Source organism: Mastomys coucha, unplaced genomic scaffold (assembly GCF_008632895.1).
Source record: "Mastomys coucha isolate ucsf_1 unplaced genomic scaffold, UCSF_Mcou_1 pScaffold22, whole genome shotgun sequence".
Lineage (NCBI taxonomy): Eukaryota > Metazoa > Chordata > Mammalia > Rodentia > Muridae > Mastomys > Mastomys coucha.
Genome location: NW_022196905.1, coordinates 243,992,661 through 244,006,612, shown reverse-complemented (window position 1 = coordinate 244,006,612; position 13,952 = coordinate 243,992,661). Strand labels below are relative to the sequence as shown.

Sequence of the window (13,952 nt, the reverse complement as noted above, 5' to 3'; positions counted from 1 at the left end):
TCTACAGGACTTGCGGGCTGACCTGTGGCATCCTACACTCTTGTTTAGTACTAGCCCACCATAAATGTATGAGAGTCAATTTTTTTGAATTACAAAACCATTCACTTAAAGTATACAAATGACAAGAGACCAAGCATGAGCTTTCCATGGTGTTGATCTCCCTGTGGAATGGATCAGGTTCTGTAGTAGCCTCTTTACTTCAGAGCCCATACAGCAAAGGAGTCACTCTCATAAAAGCAAAGGTGACCCTCCCCACTGCCTGTGACAGAGCTGCACAGAAGAGGAAGGCTTCTGTCCTTAAATCATTGCCACCTTTGAAATGTATGACCTGGGGACCCTCTTAGAAAAGAACAACCCCATTCCAGAGAAATGATGTCTTTGACTAACCACACAATTTCATCTGCAAGCTAACAGGGAGGATATTATGACATGAAATCCTAAGCCCTGAAACAAAACAATCTGAGGCCCTTGAGTGACACTTACAGGGAACATGGTTCTGAGCCAGATAGATGATGGAGATGACCGAGGGCCTGGCCCAAGTCCCTGGGAAGAAACCAGGTCACAGAAGACAGTTACTCACACTCAAAGCTCCTTCCCTTCTGTATAGGCTGCAAAAAAGGCAGAAATGGCAGCTGATAGTGGTGATACACACCTGCAATTCAGAACTCAGGAGGTGGAGGTAGAAGGATTAGGAGTTCAAGGCCATCCTTGCCTACATGGAGCTTCAGGTCAGTCCAGGCTACATGAGATGCTTTCTCAAAAAACAAAGCAAAGGTGCACTGAACTTACTCAATAGATAACAGCGCTCACCAGTCAAGACTGCTGATCTGAGTGTGATTCCCAGAGTCCACATAAAGGTGTAAGGGGAGAACCTACTTCACAAAGCTGTGCTGACCATACATACATGTTGTGGCATGCACATACCCACGTTCATATTATGCATACACACAATAATAAATAAACCACTAAAAAGCAAAACACAAAGCAAAACAAAATGCCAAAAACAAAAAAGGGAAAGACAACAACAGCAACCTGGCAGGTGCTGCCCAGAGGAGAGTACCTTGTACTCTGGAGGAGGGGCCTTCCCTCTCTGTCTTGACTCAGCCTATGTTCCTCACAAAGCATGGTACAATCATCCACGTGCAGTTTACTACAACCAGCCTTATCTCCCTAGTCAGTATCCTTCTGACAATCAACTAACAGTAACACTCTTTGCAACTTCCTTTAGCAACCAGCAATGCTAACATCTGATTTTTTTTTTTTCAAGACAGGGTTTCTCTGTGTAGTCCTGGCTGTCCTGGAACTCACTCTGTAGACCAGGCTGGCCTCGAACTCAGATATCCTCCTGCCTCTGCTTCCCAAGTGCTGGGATTAAAAGCATGCCCCACCACTGCCCGGCCAGCCTATCTCTTGATGTACTTGTTCATTAGATTTACCTCTTTTCGCGTCACTCCCCCTTTCTCTACTTAACAACCTCCCACACAAGGTTTCTGCTCCCAGGTCCCTACCCCAGGGCTTACATGTAGGAGAATGTAAACTGAGTCACTTTGCTAGTCTGTCACCTCTATGCTATCTGCCTGGCCCCTAAGAGCATGACTCTCAGAGCAGGCCCTCTGACCAGGAGCTTCAGGTTATACCTTCCCTCAGAGGTCTTCTTAACATCCCTGGAACAGGGCAAGACAAACTCACCTCCCCCAAATAACTGTATTTGCCCCTGAGGATCTGCCGGTATAGCCGGGTGCGGTTGTCATCCTCAAAGGGCATGGTGCCACTGAGCAAGATATAGGCAATGACACCCAGTGCCCACATATCCACGGAATTGGTGTAGGGTTTTCGAACCAGAACCTCGGGAGCAATGTACTCAGGTGTGCCACACGTAGTCTTCATCAGGCAGTCGTCACCTTTCTTTCGAGCACTGGCCAAGCCAAAGTCAGTGATGATGATCTTGGAGTCAGTGCCTGGGTGGTAGTAAAGGAGATTCTCAGGCTTGAGGTCTCGGTGTGTAATGCCAAGGGCATGAAGATACCGGACACCATCCAGTACCATTTGCAGCACTCTTGTGGCATCCCGCTCAGTGAAAGAACCCTTGGCAATAATCCTGTCAAAGAGCTCGCCACCAGTGGCCAGCTCCATTACCATATATACACGCTCCTGTGTCTCAAACACTTCTACCAGCTGGATGATGTTGGCATGGCGCACCCGGCGCAGCACTCGGAGCTCAGACTCACACACCTCCCGCCCTTCTCGGTACTTGGTCTCGATCATCTTGATAGCATATGGCTGTCGGGTTGCCCGGTGCTCCACACGTACCACACGGCTAAAGCTGCCTCGCCCAATTAGGGCCTTTATATCATACTTAGCTGTCACGCGTGGGTCAAATTTGGCCCTGTACTTTGCCACCCTGGCCCTCCGTGGCCCTGGCCCTCCTGGTTCTGAGGGAGGCTCTGTATGGCCAGTAGTGGGAACACCAGGGCAGGGAGGTGCATATTGACTGGTAGCTGGGAAGCCAGCTTTGAGAGGGCCAACACTGTCCACCTCTGTGATGAAGTGTTTGTATACATCATTCTTAGTGCCACTGAAGGGCTCCACTTTCTTGACCAGATCCAGCTGGACATCTTTGGGTGGCTCAGGAAGGACCTTGCTTGTCCCACAGCCCATCACTGACACGGGGGCATCCTCTCCAGCGAGGCTGGCAGGACCTGCTCTGTAGGCAGTGCCCCGACTACACCTATGCAAACAGAAAAGAGGGCAAGTCAGAATAGCCAGGGACACCGATGAAGGACAACAGTCCTTTTCCATTTTCCTGTTTTCTTTTTCTTTTCTTTCTTTTTTTGGTTCTTTGAGACAGGGTTTCTCTGTGTAGCCCTGGCTGTCCTGGAACTCACTCAGTAGACCAGGCTGGCCTCAAACTCAGAAATCCTACTGCCTCTGCCTCCTAAGTGCTGGGATTAAAGGTGTGTACCACCACTGCCCAGCTTCCTGTTTTCTTGATAAATGCAGTCTAATTAAGATTGAAGTCAGATAAGGGTCAGGGAGATGAGTGAGAATGGGGTGTGTGATGTGAAACTTACAAAGAATCAATTAAAAAGTAAAAAACAACAACAACAAAGAATTAAGTCAGATATGGTGGTACATATCTGTAATTCTAGCACTCTGAAGGCAGAGACATGAAGATCATGCAAGTTTGAGGCCAGTTTGATCCACATAGCAACTTGTAGGCCATCCAAGGCTACATAATGAGGCTCTGTCTAAAAAGCAAACAGACAAAAACTGACACAATAACCTGCAAAGGGAAGATGTTACAGTAGGGGACAGGAAGGTGGTTCAGCAGTTTAAGAGCACTACTGCTCTTCCAGAGAACCCAAGTCTGACTCTTAGCACACATATGGTGGCTAACAACTGTCTGTAATTCCAGTTCCAAGGGATCTGATGCCCTCTTCTAGCCTTCCACGGCACCAGGCACACACATAGTACACAGACATACATATAGGCAACGCATCTACGCACATAAAATTTTCAAGTAAAATAAAAATAAAAAACAAACTCAGGCAGTGATGGCTCATGCCTTTAATCTCAGTACTCAGGAGGCAGAGGCAGGTGGATCTCTGAGTTTGAGGCTAGCCTGGTCTACAAAGTGAGTTCCAGGATAAGCAGGGCCACACAGAGAAACCCTGTCCAGAAAAACAAACAAAAATTTAAAACAAATAGAAACAAAGACTTTAGAGTACAGAAGCCAGGCATAGTAATAACTCACACCTATGATTTTGAATTTTAGGAGGCTGAGGCAGGAGGATTATCATAAGTTCAAGACCAGGAAAGGCTAGAGTGAGTTCTGAGACAACTTAAGTTACAGAGACCCTATCCCAAAACAAAATAAAAGCAACTTCAATCTCAATAGAGGATCTGGGAAAAAGCCCAGGTCTGACCTCACAGCATCAAGTCTCATGTTGTTTTCCAAGCCTAACAGGGATAAGAATGTTCACCAGACATTATTTCTCATCTTGTCTTCCTGAGCCCTTTTAGTTGAAGTCTCATATTTCCTAAATGTTAACATCACTCATTATTCTGGGTCATCTTTTCTGATGCATAGCATTAAAAACCTCTTCCAGCATCATCACCCATAAGAACTCAGAAAACTTTCTCGGTTTGAGGCTAGTCGGGTCTACAGAGTGAGTTCCAGGACAGCTAGGGCTATACAGAGAAACCCTGCCTTGAAAAAGAACTCAGAAAGCTCCCACAGAATCAACTAAGCAGGGCTCATAGGGGTTCATAGAGACTAAAGTGGCCATCACGGAGCCTGCATAGGTCTTCAGCATGTATGTTATGGCTGTTAGCTTTGTGTTTTTATGAGACTCCTAAGAGTGGGAGTAGAGGTGTCTCTGACCCTTTTGCCTGCTCTTGGGACCCTTGTCCTCCTACATGTTGCCTTGCCCAGCCCTTATATGAGGATTTCTACTTGGTCTTATTGCATCTTGTTATACTGTGTTTGGCTGTAATCACTGGGAGGCCTGCTCTCTTCTGAAGTGGATCTAGAGATTGGGGAGGTTGGGGGTGGTATGTGGGCTAGGAGGAGTTAAGGGAGGGGAAACCTGTCAGGATGTATTGTATGAAAGATTAATAAAATAAGGTAAGCCGGGCAGTGGTGGCACATGCCTTTAATCCCAGCACTTGGGAGACAGAGGCAGGCGGATTTCTGAGTTTGAGGCCAGCCTGGTCTACAGAATTGAGTTCCAGGACAGCCAGGGCTATACAGAGAAACCTTGTCTTAAAAGCCAAAAAACAAACAAACAAAGGTAAAAGTGCATGCATGTGTGCACACACAGAGAGATATACAGAAAAGGAAAAACAAAATAAAGCAAATCCATCAGATAGAAAGGAAGACTTTGATGAGCACAGACTGAGTTCACATTTTACTTAATATGCCAATATGGTACTTAGCAGAATACAGTTTATCTTTCCTTACATGAAGTGAAACAACTCATCTTTAGGGTTTGTTATTATCAAACTGCAAAGGTGGTCCCACGTGGACTTACCTGTATGTAGTCTTCAAATTTTTAAATTTGTATTACATGTATTACTTACTTACTTATTTGTGTGTGTGTGTGTGGAAGGAATAGGTCAGAGTGATTTTACAGGAGTCAAATAATCTCCTACCACCATGTGAGTCCTGTGAGCTGAACTCAGGTCACTGGACCAGTCCTCCTAATTCAGAACATCATATTTAAACAAAGACATTTAGAAAATAGATTCCTCCTGATAGAGGCCAAAGATTAGAACTGCAAATCAAAATTCTGCAGACTCATCTCCTCCTTCAGGAAAACTAATATATTGAAACCCAGGAAGAAGACCATTCTTGGGCCAGCATTCCTGAGGCAAAGAACAGGCCTCTGGCCCCTGATCCTCAAGCAACATCTACCACTGGTGAGAGGGTGAGAGGGTACACAAACTGCAAAGATATCCAGCATGGACGGCTCAGCATTCACTTCTACCCCGTGAGAAAGAGGAACTTAAACTTAGCAATCAATAATTAGTTATATCTAGCCAAACACATTTGATGAGAAAAACTAAGGTTTATAAAGAAAAAGCCCTGATTTTCCCTTTAAATAAAGTTAGCAGTAAGGTACCATTTTTTTTATTTGTTTATTCCAATTAGAAGGCTGCTATCAATGTTCTGCCAATTCAAATACAGATTGAAACTGGAAGAGAAGAGGTACCAGCTCTGAAAGCTAAGGGACACACGTAAGATCCTCCAGATGATCGAGACTGTTCCAATCACATCTGTTTTGTTTTGTTTTTTTGAGATAGAGTCATACTATGTAGCCCTTACTAGCCTAGAGCCTACTATGTAAACAAGGCTAGCTTCAAACCCATAGAAATTCACTTGTATCTGCCTTTTATATGCTCAGTTCCAATCATATCTGCTGCATTAGTTAGGGTTTTACTGCTGTGAAGAGACACCATGACCAAGGAAACTCTTAAAAAGGACAACATTTAATTGAGGCTGGCTTATAGGTTCAGAGGTTCAGTCTATTCTATTATCAAGGTGGGAGCATGGCAGCATCCAGGTAGGCAAAGCATAGGAGGAGCTGGGAGTTCTACATCCTGTTCCGAGGGCAAACAGGAGGAGAGTGGCTTCCAGGCAGCTAGGATGTGGGTCTTAAAACCCACACCCACAGTGCACACCTACTTCAACAAGGCCACACCTCCTAATAGAGCTACTCCCTAGGCCAAGCACATACAAACCATCTGCTAACTTCTGTTCCCAATTGATGAAGTGGAAATGAAGACATGGGGAAAATAGTGGCTGACAAACACTTGGGAAGAAACAATTCCTCCAGCTTTCTTGTGTAAGTGCCCAACTTAGTAGCCAGCACTGGTTCTAGAGTAGATGGGATGAATGGGAAGCCTCAGAAAAGACTCCCCTAAAGGGGCTGGAGAGATGGCTCAGCGGTTAGAGTACTGACTGCACCTCTGAAGGTCCTGAGTTCAATTCCCAGCAACCACATGGTGGCTTACAACCATCCGTAATGAGATCTGACACCTTCTTCTGGTGTGTCCGAAGACAGCTACAGTGTACTTACATATAATAAATCTTTAAGCCAGGCGGTGGTGGCGCACACTTTTAATCCCAGCACTTGGGAGGCAGAGGCAGGTGGATTTCTGAGTTTGAGTCCAGCCTGGTCTACAGAGTGAGTTCCAGCACAGCCAGGACTATACGGAGAAACCCTGTCTCGAAAAACCTAAATAAATAAATAAATAAATAAATAAATAAGTAAATAAATAAATCTTTAAAACAGAAGACTCCCCTGAGATCATGTTACACCGTTACCCAGGTCACAAAGCTAACACAGACATGATCTGACTCTCCAGGGTCTGCTCTCTACCTTCAGATCCCAGACGGATACAAACCACTCCTTAGGGAAAGCCCAAGCATGGGGGACAGCGGCAGAGGAAGTGAGCACTTGGCACCACTATCCTCCCTGACTCTACAGACATGATCAGCCAAGAGAGGTAAGGGGAACTTATCCAAAGCGACTCAAATAGAAGCGGCCAATCATGGACTCTGATCACCTGGTTCTTCATGCAAGGATCTTTTCACTGGACAGTAAAGGTTTCAGAAGTATCTGGGCCTTAGCAGAACTTGACTTCATCAGGTCAAAGCCTGAATTGTTTCCTCACATCACTAAGCCGGTGAGTCAGAACATCTCTGCTGAGCCCTTTTCTCAAGAGCCTATGCTCAGAACCCAAACACCAACTATCGTCTATCATGCAGCTCAAAGCTTTATTTTATTTTTCTACAAAAGTCTTGCTATGTATCCCTAATTGATCTTGAACTCTCTATATAGCCAGGGTTGGCCTCTAATTTGCAGCAACCCTGTCTAAGCTCCTGAATGCTGGGATTGCAGGTATGAGCCCTCAGTCTGGCTGCATAGCTTTACTCTCTACTGCCTTTCATTACATCACTCCTTGATGAAGTCCTGTTTCTCAGCTCTCCCAGACTCCTTTGGAACCTGGCCAAGTGCAGAGCTCAGGAAGCATTCAGTCTGTCAACAATGAGATGAACATGGTAGACACTTGGTTTCCTGTTTGCTGTGAGTCAACAATGAAAGATAAGGAAGAAGCCACCATGGCGGTTCAACAGCCTCGACAACAATGATTTGGGTATTAAAGGTTACTTGAATCCCAAAGTAAGTCTGTCCACAAGCTTCCAGACCTAACTCTATTTATGGAGAGGGCCAGGAGAAAAGAGCTAGCAACAGAGGCCTGGTTTGTGAATCTCCCAATGGTAGAAAACAGGCATTTGCCCCTCTCCAATATTACCTACCAATTTTCCCCCAAGGTAAAGCAAGATAACCTTTAAACCTCTAATGATCCTGAACCAAGCTGGACATAGTGGTAGACGCCTTTAATCCCAGCACTCAGGAGGCAGACAGATCTCGGAGTTTGAAGACAGCTAGGGCTACACAGAGAAACAAATAAACAGAAGATCCTGAGCCTGTGTTTTGGAAGGTAGTGATCTCAGGAGTAGGTGACTGCTAATCTGCACTTCTCATCATCACAAGGCAAACACACACCAGACAAAAATTCTTGTCCTCTTAGATAAATCTCTTGAATACGAGCAGCTACAGATAGAGCTGGAGAACTCTGTCTTTCTACAACGTGGACACTGACCCAGCAATTCCATTTCTACAAACAACACTGCAAAACCACATTCACAAGGAACATATATCTGTATGAGAAAACTCATGGTTTCATCAACACAATGAAAAATTAAGGGCTGTAAATACAACTTGTATCCAAGTTCTTACCTAGCATGCATGAAGCTGTGGGTTCATGTCCAGAACAACAAAAGTAAAAATTTTTTAAGCTGGAAAATCAGAGCATGGAGAACGGCTCAATCATAAACGATCTGTCCTACAAGCATGAGAACCTGAGTTTGGGTCCCCAACAACCATGTGGAAAGCTGGCATTATCACACAGAAATGCAATGCCAACACGCTGAGGACAGGGGATGCAGGAGGGTTCCTGGAGCTCATGGCCTGCAATTCTTAACCACCTGGTTTAGACTCAGTGAGATCCTGTGTCAATGAATTAGACAGAGGGTTAGAGAGATGGCACTTGTTGCTCTTGCAGAGAACTTGTTCATTCCCAACACACAAATCGTAGCTCACAACTACCCCTAACTGGTTTCAGGAAATCTGATGTCCTCTTCTGACCTCCACAGATATATATGCAGGCAAAACATAAGATAAAACGAATTAATCTAAAAATAGTTTTTAAGCAAGAGCAAGAGTGATAAGACATCTGACATTTACCTTTGGCCTCCATCTACTTGTAGGTGCACACATCTGTGTATGCACCCTCAAACATGTGCACATGCACGCACATCCACATAAACACACACACAAATGCACACACACACACACACACACACACACACACACACGAAACAATTTAAAAAACATAACTAGCTTTAATTCTAGCACTCGAGAGGCAGAGGCAAGCAGATCTCTGTGAGTTTGAGGCCAGCCTAATCTATAATTAGTTTCAGGATTGTCAAGGCTACACAGAGAAACAAACAAACAAAAAACTAAATAAAAAATGTTCTAATTAGCTTGGGCCAGTAGTACAGGCCTGTAATCCCAGCACTTGAGAGACCGAGGAAGGAGCACGGCTGCAAATGTGAGGCCACCCAGAGACACACAAGACTCTGCCTCACAGAGGAGAGAAAGAGGGCACCAGAGAGTTGGCTCGCCAAGTGCTGGGATCAAAGGTGTGCTCATGCAACCATTGTCTGGCAATTGTTGCATTTTTATTAATCCCACTCTCAGAAATACAGATCTAATCATTTCCCTGAGTTCTTCTTTTTAGCCCACAAATGTTTACTGATTTCCTGCCTTGGAAAAACTCTATTAGGACAGTGCTAAAAAGAAGACATAGTCTTTGCTCTCAAGGGATTCACAGCCTGGACAGTGCCTCATAAACTCCTTTGACCCATTAATTTTTTTTTTTTTTTTGAGACAGGTTCTTACTAGACATTTCCGGCTCTGGCTGTCTTGGAACTCACTTTGTAGACCAGACTGACCTTGAACTCACAGAGATCCCCTGCCTCTGTCACTCAAGTGCATGGATTAAAGGAGTATGTCACCAAGCCCAGCTGACCCATCACTCTTATGATGCCCTGGAAAGCCACTTCAAATTTGCAGCCTGAAAAAGTCCCTCAGCTAATTTTCTTACAGTAAAGGACAAATCACACATAGTTCTACCTTAACATTGAATATGCTGACAATGAAAGACTGTGTCAAGAATAGTTCAATGAGCCAGGCAGTGGTGGCGCATGCCTTTAATCCCAGCACTTGGGAGGCAGAGGCAGGCAGATTTCTGAGATCGAGAGCCCGGTCTACAGAGTGAGTTCCAGGACAGCCAGAGTTATACAGAGAAACTCTGTCTCGAAAAACCAAAAAAAAAAAAAAATCATTCAGTGATGACCAAATCAATATGACACTAAGATTTTTGGAAGCAAAAGGTGTTTGGAAAAGCCTCTTTCCAGTTCTCAGAATTCCTTACCTCTTTCTAGGGCGTTACTTCTCAGATTCTCTCCGTATGTCAAGATATGCACAGAGAATAATACTACTGTATAATGCTCTAGGCCAATGAAGACAGCTGCTCTGAGCTATCCTGAAGTTTAAGGGTCAATAGTGTCAACGGCTTACAGCACAGTCACATCACCACACAGCTGGTTAAGCACTGAGGAAGGTCAGAGTTGCTCCTGTAACATTCTCATACTAACAAAGACAAATTAGAGGCCAAACCAAATTTTCATTCATTTAACTATGACCTTGTGACTGACACAAGACTTCAGCATCTGTTTCAGATCTCATAGGCATTTGGATTTTCAAGGACATTCTGTTCCAAGTGACGAGAAACTACACCTCAATGTCAGTGGCAAGTAAGGTTCCTAAAGTCTGCACTTTCTCTGGCTCATTTATTTAACTTAAGCACAGGATTGCAATTAGACTTGGAAAACTTGCCTATTCAGCAAACTCATCCTCTAGTAAATGAGCATCCTGAAGCACTTTAGGGGAGTGGTCAACTGCATCTATCTGATGAGAAGTGGTGTTATCAGAGCTCTCAGATACCTACAAGTGACCTTGAAACACATAACACAGGGCATCATCCTAAACACAGTTCAATATGAAGAACAACTTTAAAAGACATTTTTCCAGGCAGTAGTAGTGTGTGCCTTTTGGGTGTCCCAGCACCCAAAAGACAGAGACAGGCCATCTTAGTGAGTTTGAGGTCAGCCTGGCCTACAGAGTGAGTGCTAGGACAGCCAGAACTACACAAAGAACCCTCCCTCGAAAAACCAAAGGGGTGAAAAAATGATGCCATTTTCTAGCTGGGACTGGTGGGAAAGGCCCATAATCCAAGCTACTGAGGAAGCTGAGGCAGGAAAATCCCAAGACCTGTCTTACCTACAGAGTGAGTTCAAGACCAGCTTGGGCAACGGAGTAAAACCCCATCACAAAATCAAAAGTAAAAAAGATAGCCAGGCTTCTACTTCAATAGTAGAGTTAGTTCTTGATAGGTCCAAGACAAAAACGTCAACCACAATGTGGCTGGCAAAAGAGCTCAGTGGGTAAAAGCACCTGCTACCAGGATTCCATCTAGAACCAACAAGAGAACCAACTCTCACAAACTGACCTACCTACCTACTTACCTATACAAGTGTGCATGTGCACACACATACACACAGAGAGACAGACAAACAGACAAGTTTTCTGGGGCTAGCGGTGTTCCTCAATAGAACAGAACTGACATATATTTAGATCTTTCAAAGTCTTTCCAAGGTATGGGCAACAATCCATACAGCAGTCTACAAGGCCAGTAGCTTCCTGGGGCTAGATCACAAATCTTCATCCAAGAAGTACAGTAATGGCAGTAGCTTTTGCTTTCTTTTTTTGTTTGTTTTGTTTTTCAAGGCAGGGTTTCTCTGGGTATCCCTGGTTGTCCTGGAACTCACTCTGTAGACCAGGCTGGCCTCGAACTCAAAAATCGGCCTGCCTCTGCCTCCCAAGTGCTAGGATTAAAGGCGTGTGCCACCACTGCTCGGCCCTTGTTTTCTTATTTTCAAGACAGGGTTTCACTCTGTAGCCCAGGCTAGACTGGTGAACTCACTACAAAAGCAGGACTGACCTAACTTAGAGTAATTCTCCTGTGTCAGCTTCTTAAATGTTGGAATTACAGGTGTGTACAACCATGCCCTGACTCCGTCATCATTTATCACAATTTTCTGAAAAGGGGACACAGCTCAGTTGGTAGAATGCAAAATGCCCAGGATCAATCACTGTTCAGGGGGAGGAGACTTAAAAACAACTTTAAAAGCACAGGTTTCTAGCTCGTATCTTGTTTCTTTCTTATTTATGTTTTGCTTCATGAGACAGGGTCTCAGTCTGTAGTCCTGGCTGACTTGGTACTCCATATGCAGTCTGGGATCGTCTCAAATCCATGGTAATCCTGCTTCTTCTGTTTCCCAAATGCTGGGGTTACAGCATTTAAGCTACCATATATCATAAGCTAAGTGAAAAGGATTCAGGTCCTGAGTTCAATTTCTATCAACAGCAACACCAAAAAAGAGTGAAAACTTTTTTCCCCAAGACAGCCTGTGGAACTCACTATATCAGATTGTCCTTTAACTTTTGGGCATCCTCCCGTTTCTGTCTCAGGAGTGCAGTGATCACAGGGCATGCACCACCATACCAGGGCTTTAGGGTACTTTGTTTTTGAGACAAAGTCTCATATAGCCCAGGTTGTCCTAAACATACTATATAGCCTAAACTGATCAGAAGTGTAGTTCACCACATCTATCTAAGAGTAAAACATAAAACTCTTGAATTATTACTCTGAGATGTCACTGTTTGCTGTGACTATCTCAAGATGTTGGCTGTCAGATGTTTCCTAAGGCTTAATCTGTATCCATTCAAAATCAGTGTCCCAATAGCTTTAACTAAACACTACTGCTGTGTGAATGCAGGAGAGTTTTCCAAGGAAAAGACACCGTTGGTAGATTTAAAAGGATACAGGTAAATTTCCTATGCTGGTGAGTGAGGGTGGAAATGAACGGAAGTTTCACAAACCGAGAAAGCAGCTATCAGAACCTAGATGGTTTGACACCACAGAGCTAACAGGAGGCTCACATGCCTCAACAATACACTACATAGTCTCAGTACAGACGTGCCCAGAAGTTCTCTGTAGGGCTAGGTAGGCCACATCTGATTATGAAAAACTTTGAATGCTGCAGGCTACAAGGTTTAGTTTTTCCCTACAGTGAAAAAGGAGGCAATTTTTTTAAAAAAAGTTTTTTTCGAGACAGGGTTTCTCTGTGTAGTCCTGACTGTCCTGGAACTCACTCTGTAGACCAGGCTGCTCGAACTCAGAAATCCGCCTGCCTCTGCCTCCCAAGTGCTGGGATTAAAGGCGTGCGCCACCACCGCCCAGCTAAAAGGAGGCAATTTTAACTAGTGATTTTCTGGTGCGAATTATACATGCAGCAGCTTCAGAGGACTGAGCGGGGCTCTCCTTGTAAGTATGACAGGTCTGCCTTGCAAGCGACCCAGCTGGACTCTCTGGCCCTTTTTCCAGCCAATACATAGAAGCGATCGATGGCCCCCGCAGGACCCTGGCGCTCAGTCGCAAGGGAAGAGTGTGAAGCAGACGCCGCACACAACAAGGTTAGATCAACCTGACCCGCGCTGTACGCGGGACGGCTGGGCATCAGACAGACAGCTGATCAAGTCCATCGGGCCTAACGCGGCGGGAGGTTTCGAGGCCATGCCCGGAGACCGCGGGTGGCCACAGCCCGGCCTGCTCCCCAGCCCACAGGCCCCAGTGCACGGGGCCGAGGGCTCGGAGTCGCGCCAAGCCCTGGCCGCGGCCGAACTCGCCGGCCCCTCACGCCGGTCAGGCCTCACCTCGCGCGGGCGGCGGGCTCTCCCGAGTCTCGGCGGCTCAGCCCACCGTCTCCCGGCCCAGGCCACGGGCGCCGCCGCCATCCTCCCGCGTCAGCGTGGTGGCGTCATTACTGCGCGCGCCTGACGCCAAAACAAACTTGGGCGGCCACGGGGCGGAAGAGAGGCGGAGCCTGCGGACGCGATAGGCGGTCCCCGAGTGCCTGCCAATCAACGTCTTCGAGGCGGGGAAGGGCTCTTTTCGAGGGGTGTGTCTATTGGCGGCTCGACACCGCTGGGGAGCAGCTTACGAACGGAAAAGTGCTGGGACAAATAATGACAGAGAGAAATGGAAAAAAAAAAAAAGTCAAGATTCTAGAGATCCAGGGGTTCTTGAAGGGCAAAAGAGTGCGTTATCACGACCGGGATAATTTGTTTTAATTTATCGATGCAAAAACATAGTTTCAGGACAGTCAGGGCTACACACAAAAACCCTTCTCAAAA

General features: G+C 45.5%; 1 protein-coding gene across 1 annotated transcript in view; it reads right to left on the bottom strand.

Annotated features, from left to right (window-relative positions):
• The window catches only part of Pskh1 (protein serine kinase H1), a 28,456-nt gene extending 14,864 nt beyond the window's left edge, over window positions 1-13,592 (bottom strand). Inside the window, exons 1-2 of the mRNA XM_031341250.1 lie at window positions 13,473-13,592; window positions 1,690-2,728 (exon numbers count right to left, since the gene is read on the bottom strand). Coding sequence (XP_031197110.1) covers window positions 1,690-2,658 — 969 coding nt within the window. The 5' untranslated portion in view covers window positions 2,659-2,728; window positions 13,473-13,592. The remainder of the gene's footprint in view (window positions 1-1,689; window positions 2,729-13,472) is intronic.
• Window positions 13,593-13,952: the final 360 nt, after the last annotated feature.